General features: G+C 46.6%; 1 protein-coding gene across 1 annotated transcript in view; it reads right to left on the reverse strand.

Moving 5' to 3' along the window:
* Nucleotides 1–8163: 8163 nt before the first annotated feature.
* The window catches only part of MID2 (midline 2), a 232206-nt gene continuing 224756 nt past the window's right edge, over nucleotides 8164–15613 (reverse strand). Inside the window, exon 10 of the mRNA XM_087727829.1 lies at nucleotides 8164–12733. Coding sequence (XP_087583955.1) covers nucleotides 12331–12733 — 403 coding nt within the window. The 3' untranslated portion in view covers nucleotides 8164–12330. The remainder of the gene's footprint in view (nucleotides 12734–15613) is intronic.

The following is a 15613-nucleotide window of genomic DNA, read 5'->3' on the forward strand; positions in this document are numbered from 1 at the left end:
TTCCACTGATTAATTGTTCTCACTGTTAGCAAATTTCTCCTCAGTTCTAAGTTGCTTCTCTCCTAGATTAGTTTCCACCAGTGGCGAGTTTCAAAATTTTTTGGAACCTACTCTGTGGGTGTGGCCTCCTTTGTGGGAGTGGCTTGCCGACCATGTGACCTGGTGGGAGTGGCTTGCCAGCCATGTGTTTTCTTTCTGTCTGTCTGTCTGTCTCTCTCTCTCTTTTTCCTTCCTTTTGTCTCTCTGTCCCTTTTTTCTATTTTTCTTTCATCTCTCTCACTCTTTTTCTTTCTTTTTTTGTTATTTATTTCTTCCTTTCTTTCTCTTTCTCTCTCTCTGTGTGTCTGTTTGTCTTCTGTATGTGTGTGTGGGGGGGGCAGTGGTGGGTTTCAAAAATTTTTGGAACCTCTTCTGTAGGTGTCGCCTGCTTCTAGATTTGACGAACCGGTTCTACCGAATAGGTGCGAACTGGTAGGAACCCACCTCTGGTTTCTACCCATTGTTTCTTGTTCTGCCCTCAGGTGCCTTGGAGAATAGTTTGACTCCCTCTTCTTTGTGGCAGCCCCTGAGATATCGGAACACTGCTATCATGTCTCCCTAGTCCTTCTTTTCATCAAACTAGACATACTCAGTTCCTGCAACCGTTCTTCATATGTTTTAGCCTCCAGTCACCTAATCATCTTGTTTGCTCTTCTCTGCACTTTTTCTAGCATCTCAACAACTTGATTCATGAAACCTAGAGCTTAGTGTTCTAAGCAGACAGTTGTCCAATCTTCATTTGGAAATCTCAGATCCAGGAGAAAGCAATGCTCTTGTGTCATTCAACTTTCTCTCCTCTCAAGAAGCAAGTTACAGATTCAAAATATAGCCATTCTTAACCCGGGCACATGTTTAACCATGCTTGCTTTCATTCCAATTTGACCTCCTTCTGGGTACTTCTGTCTAAAACCAGAGGGATTAGATGTTCTTGTGCCAATCACGGATCTGGGAGTTTCAGGAACCAAAGCAGAGGATTTAGCACTGCGGAGACACCCAGTTGCTTCTTGAATGAGAAAGAGAGCGCACTCAGGCAGCTGTTTTAAGTGCAGCTATTATTACAGAGTTGGTGGCAGGCATCTTTTGACACTTTTAAGAATCCTAAAGCCTTAATGCTTTTAGTGCCGTCAGCTTTGGTTATTAGCAGTTTCATCCCGGCAGAAAACCAGCCCAGGATATACAAATAGCTAACATACATTTCAACAGCAAACCGGGGATAACAAGGCAATGCTTACATTTGTAAGATGCATGCCATGTTTCGCCACTACCCAGACAAACATTAGCAGAAACAGTGGGAATCACTTAAGCAGCGTTGAAAATAGCCCCCTTAAAGTATAAACAGAGGCAATGAAGAGTAGATAGAAGCCCTATTGAATTGCAAGATTCTGGGGCTATCGCTGGAGCAAAGATGTGGAAAATGAAAATACAGCAAAACTCCCATCTTTGTTTCTAGGTATTGTGGTCTACCAGCAGAGTTGGAAACAGATTTGGACAGTGAGGAGGTTGGGGAGGAACATGGGCCAGTCCTGGAGTCTGGAGAAGGCTCTGATGAGGGCTCTGTGTCGGAGGCAGAGAGGGGGCCAGGGCCATCTGACAGTTATCAGCTGCCTTCGGAGTTGGAGATCAGTGAGGCAGACGGACAGCTGGAGCCTGTTCCCAGTGTGCGCATGCACAGAGTTGCCAGAGGAAGGGAACAGCTAAGGAACAAGGGTCAACTTGGGAGTAAGGCCACAGGTGAACGGTGAATGGCCCCTCCCATAGGGAATAAAAGAGGAGCCAAAGGGGAGTGGAGTTTGCAGGAGACAATTAGTTCATTCCTGCATTCTTGCCAAGTATTGCGGTGTCTGAAAGTTAAAGGCCTGGCCACTCTTCAAGCCTGCTAAAGTTCGGTAATTGTGAACTGTCTTGAAAGACTGTGGGAGAGGAAAGACTTTGCTGGAGAGGAATTAGCAATAGCAATAGCAGTTAGACTTATATACCGCTTCATAGGGCTTTCAGCCCTCTCTAAGCGGTTTACAGAGTCAGCATATCGCCCCCACAGTCTGGGACCTCATTTCACCCACCTCGGAAGGATGGAAGGCTGAGTCAACTTTGAGCCGGTGAGATTAGAACCGCTGAGCTGCAGATAACAGTCAGCTAAAGTGGCCTGCAGTACTGCACCCTAACCACTGTGCCACCTCAGCTCAGGAATTCACTGTAAATTAAATAAAAGGGGTTTATCGGGACAAGGACTCGGCTTCGTGCTGCTGGGTCAGAACACTAGGATAATTCCTACCCTCAGTTTCTCTCCCATACTTTTCTTGGCAGAAGGCCAAAGAGTGTGCCTCGCTCGCTGAATAAGATTCCACTAAGATTCCGAGGGATTTCTGAACTTCCCCCTTGTGTTGTATCAATGTGTACCAGACCGTTCAGCGGGAAAAAAACCTTTTGAGCTTTCGGAGACCTTTTAAGATGATTGTACACAATCAACATTCAACTACGGATAGCACATGCAAAAAACATATCGCCCGAGGGAAGCATTTCCTTTTCAAAAGCTGCAACTCAAAAGAGGCTGTTGCAATCGCAGGTTGATATACACCGTTCTGAACAAGGCGAGTTGCTAATGTGAAACAAAGGATGTGGAGATGTTTTTCGCAGCCGGCTTTGAATTCCCAGAAGCAACTGGCTAGCTACAGAGTGGAAACAGAATACTGGACTTAGGAAATCTTTGGTTTAATCTAATGGGGCTCTTGAAGTGAGCGGGTGGAAGCTTACCACGGAGCTTAAGGGTTCACAGTAGGAAGGGTTGAAAATGCCCCCCAACATTTCACTGAAAGAATGCACTGGGATCTTGATAAGGTAGGTGCACCCCAGTTGTACCTATCGCTCACGAGGTGGTATTCAGCAGGTTCTCACCAGTCCTGGAGAACCAGTAACAGAAATTTTGAGTAGTTCAGAGAACTGGTAAATACCATCTCTGACTGGCCCCGTCCCCATCTGCCTCCCAAGTCCCAGCTGATCTGAAGGAAATGAGGATTTTGCAGTATCCTTCCCCTGGAATGGGGGGGGGGGAATGGAGATTAGCAATAGCAATAGCAGTTAGACTTATATACCGCTTCATAGGGCTTTCAGCCCTCTCTAAGCGGTTTACAGAGTCAGCATATTGCCCCCAACAACAATCTGGGTCCTCATTTTACCCATCTTGGAAGGATGGAAAGCTGAGTCAACCCTGAGCCGGTGAGATTTGAACAGCCGAACTGCAGAACTGCAGTCAGCTGAAGTAGCCTGCAGTGCTGAATTTAACCACTGCGCCACCTCGGCTCCTGATTGTATAGTATTCTTCCACTGGAGTGGGGAGAGATTGAAGATTTTACAGTATCCTTCCCCTGCCATGCCAACCAAGCCACGCCCACAGAACCAGTAGTAAAAAAATGTGAATCCCACCACTGCTATGGCTATTACATATTGGAAGGATCTATATATGCTTCACAGATTCCAAGTTTATGTAACTTTTCCACATGTCAACTGTATCTACCCTAACCAAGACTTCATTCATGACTCAGTTCAAATGTTCTTTAAGGACAAAAGATCAATGAACCTCCTAATACCTCCCTGGGCAAATGGATGGAGGTGAGAATTTACTGGCTGGATGCCTTTCCTGATGCCATGTGGAGTTCGCAGGAATTTTTTTTTTTGCACCCTAGGAGAGAAACACTTGCCACTACCTAGGATTGAACTCTGAACCTTCTGAGTTGTAATTTTGGATTACAAGGAAAGCTAGCTTGGTGGTTTAGGGTTACCCAAACACTATTATCATCTATTAAATTCCCCGAATGCATTTGAAGCGCTAAGTTCAGGCAGAATCTGTACTGCAATGTTTCTGCCGCATTTCTTTAAACACCAACTATTTGGTGAAAGTCACACCTCACATCCCAGATGTGCATATTGGGTCCAGATGGTTAGAGATCTTGCTACTCTCCTCTATCTTCCCTTCCGCTACTTCCACAGCAGCCCTTTGGCATTTTAGGCATGGATGCTTACCATCATACACACCCCACCAGGTTTTTTTTAAATTAAAGAACCAGATGTTGGATGTTAGAATTGTTTGGAATGTAGAGTTAGTGTTCTGCCATTGAATGGGTCTTCAAGTGACACTTGAATCAGCCAAAATCCATTAAGCATTACCTGAAATGATTACCATCATTTATGAGGTTAGTTGAGATTGCTGTGAGGTTTGCACAGCAATATTTTGCTTGGCAATGGGCGTAGTTAATTATGCAACTTGGGATCTCTGACCATGATCCAACACTTCATAGAAGTCCACTTGCTCTATTGGCAGAGCAGAAGCCAGTGTCCATTATGAGGACCTTATAGCAAGAGCCCTTAGACTTATATACCGCTTCACAGTGCTTTCACAGCCCTCTCTAAGCGGTTTACAAAGTCAGCATCTTGCCCCCGACAATTTTACCTCTCTTGGAAGGATGGAAGGCTGAGTTAAACTTGAGCTGGTCAGAATCGAACTGCTGGCAGTGGACAGTTAATTATAACAAAAGCAGTTAGAGTTATATACTGCTTTACAGCCCTAAGCAGTTTACAGAATCAGCATCTGGCACCCAACAATCTGGATCCTCATTTTACTGACCTCAGAAGGATGGAAGTCTGAGTCAACTGTGAGCTGGTCAGGATCAAACTGCTGGCAGAGGGCAGAGTTAACTATAGCAATAGCACTTAGACTTATATACCACTTCACAGTACTTTTACATCCCTCTCTAAGCGGTTTACAGAGTCAGAATCTTGCTCCTGATAATTTGGGTCATTTTACTGATCTTGGAAGGATGGAAGGCTGAGTCAATCTGGTGAGATTCAAATTCCCAAATTGCAGGCAACCAGCAGACACCAAAAGTAGCCTGCAGTACTTCACTCTAAGCACCGTGGCTCTTCCAGAAGTCAACTCTGATGCTCTTTAACTAAAGCAGAATGCTTCTCCCTTTCCCCAAGTGCGCATGTTTTCGTTCTCTCTCCTTCAGGTATACAATTTTATAATTCCTAAGAGGTTATAACATCTGACTGTGCCTTCCTTAAGTAAAGCAACAGACAGTAGGAGAAGGAACAGCTCTGCTACCATATTTTGCTGAAAATAAGACTGGGTCTTATATTATTTTTTTGTTCCAATAGATGCATTAGGGCTTAGTTTCTGGTTAGGTCTTATTTTCGGGGAAAATATGGTACTAAATGCATCCATCTGGCTGATGAGCTTAACTGGGGCTTATATTGGGGGAGGTTAGGGCTTATATTATGAGCATCCTGAAAAAAACCATGCTAGGACTTATTTTCCACTTAGGTCTTATTTTTGGGAAAATGGGGTACTTCCTGGTCAACCATTCCCACGAGTGTAGCTAGAAAAGCAGTTCAGTTGATGATAACCATTCCTTCACTGCTGGGACCTCTTTGCTTTTTGCCTGAGCTGGATTCAGTCGATTCTCTCCTTTCAAAGCCAGATCCGTGATCCCTGGGGAAGCACTCCGTTTTCCTACAGAAAGGCCCAGGAGAAAATCCCTGAAGCAGCCCGCACAGTCAGGACGATGTGACAAGTGGAAGGAATATGAGAGGATGGCTGGAGGCCTGGCACAAACATCTGCCAGCTGGAATCAGAGGTCAACACAAGAGGAGAAAAACAGATAATATGAAATCAGCCTGGCTGGTTGAATGGGGGTGACGCGAGGACATCGTCTGGAGATGTTAGAGCAGAGAAAGAGATGGAAGCAGCTGTCCTCTAAACCCCTGGAAGGGCTTCTGTGCAGAGATGCCTCACTCTCCCATCATTAAGGTCACTGCCTGGAGAGACTTCATGCTGCATAATATTTATTCAGCTCATAAAAATTTAGCAGAATATGCCATGGCTCTCTAAACAAGACTTCATGCCATTCTCTTCCAAACACCCACAGTTTCTTGGCAGGTTGTTTAAAGCTGGACTCATCAGACTTTTGAAACATCATTCTAACCCATGGACAAGCTCCAGTTTTGCCTCCGGACACCCCCCCCCCGTTTTTTTTTGGGTAGACATGTGTATCTTGAGACAAGCCAGGCCAGACCGATTGGAAAAGAGCAATTCTTAATTCCTCGTTTGCCTCTTTTAATTCTGGCCTTTAGGACTTACATGATATCTTTCCAGGCCCAGCCATTTGGAGGATGATATGCTTGTAGAAGGTGTGTGTGTATGTGTGTGTGGGGGAAATAAGAGCACAGGTGATGGGGCAGAATATTGCCAAGCTGACATACATGGTAGAGCAGCTTTGCAGAAGCAGGAAAACCAAAAGAGTTGCTGGTGGGTTCTCTAGAGGAGGAGAACGGAGGGCAAGCGGCCGTTCTCCCCCATCAGAGGAAGGACACCTGGGGCCCTTCCAATATTTTGGGTTGCCATTCCCATAATCCCTGGTGTTTAGGTTTATGGGCAATGAATCTCATAGTGGCTAGAAAGCATCAAGTTACCCAACCCCTAACCATAATCTAAGCTCCCTGTTTTATCTCCATCTGGAAGTGTGTGCAATGAGGTAGTTCTCATAGGAGGGGATGGAATGGAAAGGAAAGGGAAAGGGGGAAGTAAGATAAGAGAAGGGAAGGGAAAAGAAAGGAAGAAAAGGGGAAAAGGGTGGGAAGGGAACTAAAGGGAAAAGGGGAGGGAAGGGAAAATAGCAATAGCAGTTCAATTTATATACCGCTTCATAGGGCTTTCAGCCCTCTCTAAGTGGTTTACAGAGTCAGCATATCACCCCCACAGTCTGGGACCTCATTTTACCCACCTTGGAAGGATGGAAGGCTAAGTCAACCCTGAGCCAGTGAGATTTGAACCGCCGAACTGCAGTTAGCAGTCAGCTGAAGTGGCCTGCAGTACTGCACTCTAACCACTGTGCCACCTTGGCTCTTATAAGGGAAGGGAAAGGAAAAGTGGCAAGGAAGGGAAGGGGGAAAGGGTGGAAAGGAAAGGGAAAATGGCAGGGAAGGGAAGATAACGCAAGGGAAGGGGGAAAGGGTGGGAACTGGGAAGGGAAGGGAACTGAAGGGAAAAGGGGAGAGAAGGGAAGATAAGGGAACGGAAGGGGGAAAGGGTGAGAAGGGAAGGAAAAGGGACAATGGCAGGGAAGGGAAGATAAGGGGAAAGGGAAAGAAAGGAAAAGGGTGGGAAGCAGAGGTGGGTTGCTCCTGGTTCAGCCCGGTTCAGCCAAACCAATAGTGGAATTTAGGCCTGGGTCGCAGAACTGGCAGCAACCCAGGCTGGCCACGCCCCGAACCGGTTCCCCGGTCACCACTGCCCTTGCTGGCATGTTGTTACTAGTGCACACACATGCACAGTTCACTGTAAATTGTTCTGTGCATGCGGAAAGAACTATTTACATTGAGCTGCGCACGTGCGTGCAGCGAACCAGTAGTAATAGCAATAGCAATAGCAGTTAGACTTATATACCGCTTCATAGGGCTTTCAGCCCTCTCTAAGTGGTTTACAGAGTCAGCCTATCACCCCCACAGTCCGGCTCCTCATTTCACCCACCTCGGAAGGATGGAAGGCTGAGTCAACCTTGAGCCGGTGAGATTAGAACCGCTGAACTGCAGATAACAGTCAGCTGAAGTGGCCTGCAGTACTGCACCCTAACCACTGCGCCGCCTCCTGGTAAAACCAGGAGCAACCCACCTCTGGTAAGGGTAAGGGAAAAGGGGAGGTCAGATAAAGGAAGGGAAGGGGAAAAGGGAGGGAAGGGGAGGGGAAAAGGGAGGGAAGGGGAGGGGAGGAGAGAGAGGATTTAAATGCTACAGAAGAAGGCATCTATGACAAACTAATGAAAACAGAACAATGAAACTTCTTCAGTCTCTCTCTGTGCTGTAGGAGTATCTTTCTCCCCTCCCACTCAACATCAAGAAACTGCATTCTGAAAGGAGAGCAAATCATCAAAATAGATTGCGGCCATATTTTCCCTCTTGCATAATGTCCCATCTTGCCTCTCTACTGGTTGAACCTGAGCACTGTGGCAGGGCAATGAGGAAGGTGAGGCAGGTTCATACGAAACAGAAACCGTGACAGATCTGGATTGGAGATAGAAGGTGAGATCATGGGGATGAGAAGAGGTTATCATGGGTGCAGGACACCATGGAGTCTTGTGCATCAGAGGAAGGAAAATTATGAAGAGCTCATATTTTCCAACTTTTAATTGCAGGGCCCTCTGAAGATGCCTTTGCTTCTACAATTTTAAGTCACTCTGCAACTATAAAGAAAAGCTAGTGATCTAAGCTACTGTTTGCTTACTTTTTAAAAATGAGATTCTTGGAGGTTTAAGATGGGCTGTTGAATTTTGTGCAATAATGTGCACACAATTTAGCAGGAAATACAACAGGGACACCACTACCACATCACAGTGCTCTTGGACTTTGATATTTGGGCACAAGCTCATTGATGGTGAGGATGCCCTCTCATTTATTCCAGGCCACTCCTTTGGACTGACCCAATTATTATTATTTTTTTTAAAAAAGAAACAACCCTCGCTCTAAAACAATGAGCCATTTCAGTCATGCAACTTGAAGGAAATCAATCTTTGTAGCTGACCTTACAGGTTGAGGAGGTGACAAATTTAGCAGCAATCATAAAAGTCTTGACCATTGCTGTAGAGCAGGGGTGTCAAACTCAATTTCATTGAGGGCCGCATCAGGGCTGTGGTCAAAGATGGTATTCAGCCAGTTCTGACAGGTTCTGGAGAATCAGTAGCGGAAATTTTGAGTAGTTTGGAGAACCAGCAAGTCGGCTGGCCATGCCCCCCTCTGCCTCCCAGCTGATCTTCTTTTGTTGCGCTGAACAGGAGAACAGAGCTGGAAAGCAGGTGAGTGGGATAGGGAGGGAATGGGGATTTTGCAGTATCCTTTCCCTGCCACACCCACAAAGCCATGCCCACCAGGCCACACAACACCCATAAAGCCATGCCTACACAACCAGTAGTAAAAAAAATTGAATCCCACCACAGCTTGTGGTTGACTTTGGGGGCTACTTCAGGAATTGCTGACTGGGTGAGTGTGGCCAACTGGGTGGGCATGGCCAGCTTGATGCCACTCATGGGGCATGACCAATTGGGTAGGCGTGGCCAGCTTGACACCACTCCCCAAACTGCTGGCATGTCTCATCTTTGCATTGGGAAGACCAGGCCAAAGTGACATGAGTAGACTGGGCTGAAGCAACACAAGTAGAGCGGGTCAAAGAGACATAGGCTGGCCCCTTACATTTTCCAGATCTGGCCTGTGGGCCTTGAGTTTGACACCCCTGCTGTAGAGTTAACCCTGCAGGGCACCCACCCATAGATACAGAACATCAAATACTGTGGTGTGATGGCTACTTCTTTGTAACAATGGCTTCCCACCCAAAACTTCCAAAGGCAATACATTTGATCTGCCAACATCTCAATTAACGTCTCCCTGCATCGTAGGACATTACCTGAGGGCAAACACAATACAAAACCTGAATAATATCATGCTCTCCCATGTTTTTCCTTTGAACCCCCTCCCCTAAAGCAACAGAAACCACATTCCCCCAAGGAAGAAAAATGCCCAAATGTTGAGCATACTGAACCAAGAAGAAAACCGAGACATTTCAAGCTTTCTTCCATAGGGCAGTTAGTGCCACTTCGTCACCAGACACGGAATGGTCTGGTATGACATTTCTGGAAGCCGCAGCAATGGGCTGCAATCTGAAACAGCTTTCCCCGGGTCTGGGGTAGACAGTTGGGGGACTCCAGTTCCCCTCTTTTCCTACATCACAAGCAGGCATTCCATGGGAAGCCTATCATTTCAGGTATCCAAGCCATGCCAAGAAATTCAGCAGTTAAAAACAGCCTACGTTCTGCAGTGCAATATTTAACGATTTAATGGGGCGGGGTTAAGTTAAAGGCCAAACAGAAGTGTCACATCTCTTGGAGGTCTCCTGTATTCATTTTGGACCCTTGCAATGCCCCCCTTCACCTTTCCAATAGTCTGAAGTTTAGTCTGCCCCTCCAGGGATGTAACTCAATCAGCTGACTTGCTTCCACTAGGATGGAAAGCTCTAGAAGAGGAAGCAGCAAGGATGATTTGTCCCAGAAGAAAGGAAGAGCAACCAACCTCAGATCAAATGATCTGAACCAGATGGTGGGACAAATCGAACACCAGCAAATAGAATGGAATAATCCTTTTGGATACCACCAGTCTGGGATGCTAACTTTACCAAATAAATTGTTGCTTCCCAAAGGGTCCTAAACTGAAATCCCTCCTCTTACATTTCCTGCATTGGGTTGGTTGGGGTTCGATTGAGTTTGGGTTGGTTTGGGTTAGGTTTGAGGTTGGATTGGGTTGGGTTTGAGTTGGTTGGTTTGGGTAGGATTGGATTGGGGTTCGATTGAGTTTGGGTTGGTTTGGGGTTGAGTTGGGTTGGGTTTGGGTTGGTTGAGTTGGGTTGAGGTTCGATTGAGTTTGGGTTGGGTTGGGTTAGGTTTTGGGTTGAGTTGGGTTGGGGTTCAATTGAGTTTGGGTTGGTTTGGGTTAGGTTTGGGGTTGGATTGGGTTGGGGTGGGTTGGGTTTCGATTGAGTTTGGGTTGGTTTGGGGTTGAGTTGGGTTGGGTTTGGGTTGGTTGAGTTGGGTTGAGGTTCTATTGAGTTTGGGTTGGTTTGGGTTAGGTTTTGGGTTGAGTTGGGTTGGGTTTCGATTGAGTTTGGGTTGGTTTGGGTTAGGTTTGGGGTTGAGTTGGTTTGGGTTTGGGGTCAATTGAGTTTGGGTTGGTTTGGGTTAGGTTTGGGGTTGAGTTGGGTTGGGGTTTGATTGAGTTTGGGTTGGTTTGGGTTAGGTTTGGGGTTGGGTTGGGTTTGGGTTGTTAGGTTGGGTTGGTTTTGGGTTGGGTTGGGTACTGGCCTCTTTTCCTCTAATGAAATCTATGACTTAAGGAAGAGACTCTATTGCATCTCAAAAGTCAACATTATTCTAGCTTTTAGGCCAGCACCACATCACCCATTTCCGAATAAAATACATTCCTTACAGCTCTTGGACTTTCCACTTGTTTACAAAATTCCCTGCCCAGAAGGCGCTTCTGGGTAGGAAGGTCAATTAGTCTGCTAGCAGCAGTGGGCTCCCACTCTGTGTCAAAATGCACAAATAAAGCTTCAGCCAAGCTTTTGCAATATCTTCACACTGGGTGCATAGAAGAGGTCTGCATGGATCTCATCGCCTTTCATTCAGACCAGGTTTGCAAGAAAGCGGGCTGCACTTATGGAGCACCAAATGTTCTCCTCATGCCTCTACATGTTCAGTGTTAAACACCAGCCAAGTGGAACTGATCTACAGTACATGCAGAGGTCTATGGGCCAATCCTTGTTTACAGCCACTGTGCTTGAGAATACCGTGTTTTCCCCAAAATAAGACAGGGTCTTATTTTCCTTTGACCCTGGAAATAAGCGCTTGGCCTTATTTTCGGGGAGGTCTTATTATTTTTGAGGTGCAGGTGGCGGTGAGCATGGTCACTTCATGGCTGCTGCTGTGTTGCAATATTTTCAGGGGAGGGCTTATTTTAGCACATGCGCTCAAAAGCCTGATTGGGCTTATTATCTGGGGTGGTCTTCTTTTTGGGGAAACAGGGTATATGATTTGGAAGGAATATGGCTGACGACAAAATCTGGGGATGGGGCTTTGGGAAAGGGCCATTACAAATGGGCTAACTCCCTTGGTCATATGTCTGTTAATGTGCAAGAGGAACATTTGCAGAGTGCTAAATTCATGTTGCCCCCTCCCACCTCCCCCATGTGCGATTGTTATGGGGCAATAGAGCACCCGGACCTGTATTTTCTAGGCAATGGCTTGGGTTCCAATTTCGTTGGGTTCCAATTCTCCCCAAATGACATCTTAGAGACCCGGTGGGTCCCTCCCTCCCTCCCCTCAGACTCCTCTGTCTCTTTACAAAACCAAACCCACGTTGCGCTTTGGATTCCCATGCAGCTGAGATGGCACGACCCCTCTCCATACCCTGCCATGGTACCCTTCCTCTTGTCAGGAACAAACAAGACATGCCAACTCCATTGGAGACAATTCAGTAGTGCTATCAAAAAAAAAAAAAATAAAGTTTTAAAAATCCGGTCCATGAAATGCCACCCGCACCGGATGCGCCACGAGGGATGCACCACAAGCGGTGGACTTTCAGTAAGAGGGGAGGCTTGCAGGCTGCCAACTGCCTCCAAAACACACATGAGGTCATTGCCCCCATCTGGTTGCACAGTTTGCTCCAGAGGCTTGGCTGGAAAGACAGGGACTTCTTGAGTCCTCAATGGCAGGTTTTCATTCCTGATACATACGGAGACTCTTGAGGCCGGCAGTTGCATTCCGGCTGTTCCGGGTAGTCTATAAAGTCTGGAGCAGGGAGACCCGTGATGACCATTAATGATTTGTTCCAAATGGTAAAAGTAGGGCAGACAGGCAGGATGAAAGCAATCTCAAACGTATGGAGGTGGAGCGAGTTGGCAGGATCGTAGAAGGAGAAGACGTTGTTGTCATAGTCCAGGAGGACGCCCAAGCGCTTCATCTGGGGCTGAACGTCAAGGAGCATCTCCTTGTTGTTATGCCGCACTACAAAGCTGTTGTTGCAGCGGGAGAAAACCCAAGAGGAGGAGTTCTTGCCGACCCACTCGTTCTTAGGGGCTGATTTGTAGGCAATGCCGATGGCGTACCTGGAGAAACAGGAAGGGGGACCAAGAGTCATTTACAGGTTGAAATGAGGCAAAATGTAATGGAATGCACCCCTGTAGCAACAGTGGGGGAGGATTGGACCAACTCACAGTCTTCTGAGAAAGAAGAATAGTGCAATGGCCTAGAGGTGGAGCTCTCGCCTCACACTCAGGAGGCTGTGAGTTTGATCCTAGGTCAGGGGTCAGAAACCTGTGGCTCTGGAGCTGCATGTGGCTCTTTCATCTCACTATTGTGGCTCCCTGTCGTTGGTCGGCTCCACAATTGATAGGGCTTTCACTTAGGACAGGTAGAGGAATAAGGATGCCGTGCTAGGAGGAGACTCTATGGTGGGGGAACCGGACTTCCGGTTGGCTCCAGAATTGAACATGGGGCTTCCGGTTAGGGCCTTTGTGGCACTTTGAGCGTTTAAGGTTGCCAAGCCCTGTCAGATATTTTTGTCTCTCTGGGCACTCTGAAAAAAACTTTGCATTGGTGACAGGAAGGGCATCCAGCCACTAAACACTCAGCTCCATTCAGTTGCCCAAACTCCACCCCGCAAGGGATTATGGGGTCATTAAAAGAGGACGACAGCCTTCCCAGAAAGAAGCCCAGATCAAGAGAATGTGCAGTGCCAAACTGGGTGGGTCGGGGTGGGGGGAATATTCAGACTAGAATCTCTCAGGATGTATCCAGTGGGCTAGAAGATTATTGCTTTAATCTGGCAAGATTCTGTCCATTAGATACAAGCAAATAAAGGATTGGAGTCAAATATATTTCATTGGCTCATTTCGGGGTTTGAGCTTGACACAGAAAAGCAGCATCCCTTCATCAGTCTGAGAGAGTGACAGAATTGTTTTGCAGATCATAGTGAGCAATATCCACCCTCTGTCAACCCTGAAGTGAACCTAGCTGAGGCCATTTTTATGGCTTCAGGGTTGCCATAAGAGCGGGGGAATAGCTGGGGTTTTGTAGTCAAAATAAAAGGTTTTTCTGTGGGAACCAAGGACATTTCAACAGGTGGAGGGGAAGAGGAGGAGTAGAATAACTCTACTGCATTGGACAATATGATTGATGCCTGGGGAAGGGGAAAAGGGGAACTTTCGCTTTTTAGTTACAGTCAGTTTTCTCCAATTGTGCAGATATGACGTATCCAATAAATTGTTCTTTGAGTAATCTTCCTGCCTCAGAGGTGCTTTCAATGGGCGCATTACTTGGAACACTGACATCCTCACTTTACGGGAGTAAAAATGACCAAATCAAATAAATTGTGGAAGGAAACCCTACTTTTACTTTCCCCAGACTTTTAAAGTACCCAACCCAATTTTTGCATGGTTTGGGGTTTCTCATTCTACAGCCCTTTTACGTTGGGCTTCAAAGTCCCTGCATTAGTTCTGCTCCCAGTGTAATGCTTGCCAAGCTGCCGTGGGAATTTCTACCTTGATCAAACAAAACGAAGTATGGTTGGGCATGCACATACAGAGGCAGGGATGTGTCTGTGTGTGTTTGTGTGTAAGTGTGTGGGGTGGGGGGAAGGAGGGAGGGCAGAGAATTCTCCCATCACAAAAAAGCTAATCGCCCAGCTATGCCCATCGACCTCTGGCTGTTGTTAAAGCAGGTGTGTAGAATTCTTAATTTCATGCTGCGTCAAATGCAAATGATGGGAGAACGGTGAAGTGTGCACTCCTATTTCACAGTCCAGCTATTAGGATGGTGCATTTCACTCTCTTTAGCTCTTGCCTTGCTAAGTCGGATCTTTCTTTGCAGTCCCCCAAACCTGCACCGAAGCTCCTCCCACCTTTCTCATCCACTGCATACATCAGGTGAAGCAGAAAAGGGTTGTAATTCTATAAGGGAGAGCCTATAACAGGGATTGTTAGGAATATAATCTAACGGTTGGGTTGGCAAAATATAAATCATGTAACAATGTTGTACTTGTTTCTTTAAATCATACTGTAAAATGTGATTGGTTGCTGTTTCCTCAATCGGCCATAAGAGGGAGCCAGAATGACTGTTAGCTCTCTGTTTGTTAGATGCTGGGCTGATCTGATCTGAGTGTTTTGGAAGCTGGCTGTTAGAAAGTGCCGTGAGCTATTGTAAGCTTTGCAACCGCTAGCAAACTTTGAGTACCGGACTGTTTGTATGATTATGGACTATGTTATTTGGATTATCCCTTAACTGAAAGACATTGATGACTGACTATCTTATCTGTGTATGACTTGGACTGTTTGATGGACTCTGACACCTCTATTTCCATGAAAGTAAAAGCCTATTTAAACTGCAGTGTCTCTGTATGCTGGTTTGTGTGTTCTCCAACACAACTCTCACAATGCTTCTCTGAATGCACTCGCTCTCCCAACGGGGAGCTTACCTAACACTGGTTATGGGCCCAGGTTATACCAGACATAGCTAAAGGAGAGTTGGTGTTGATACGCAATACCGTATACAGACAGCTGTTTATTGTAGTGATTGTTACTATCCTGGAGAAGATGGCGAGCAAGCCTATCAATGATAACTCGGTTAAATGGAACAAACTATGTTTCCTGGTCTATGCAGTCTACTCCTGCATAGGGAAGGTTTATGGGATGCTGTCCAGAATCCACAAGGCCCACAGGGCCATCCTGGAAAATGTAGGGGGCCAGCTCATGTCGCTTCAGCCCAGTCTACCCGGTGCGGCTTCGGCCCTGTCTACCCAATACAGCTTCGGCCAGGTCTACCCAGAAGAGGAAACATGGCAGCAGTTTGGAGAGTGGCATCAAGGTGGCCATGCCCACCCAGTCGCCCTCCCCGCTCTCCCCCCCAAGGTCAACCACAGCCCTCACCCCCACAGTCACAATGATCAAAATTCAGACACTTGGCAAATGACTCGTATTTATGACGGTTGC

The sequence above is a fragment of the Thamnophis sirtalis genome, unplaced genomic scaffold (genome assembly GCF_051295495.1).
Source record: "Thamnophis sirtalis isolate CommonGarterSnake01/CBP01778 unplaced genomic scaffold, rThaSir2_p1.2 scaffold_13, whole genome shotgun sequence".
NCBI lineage: Eukaryota > Metazoa > Chordata > Lepidosauria > Squamata > Natricidae > Thamnophis > Thamnophis sirtalis.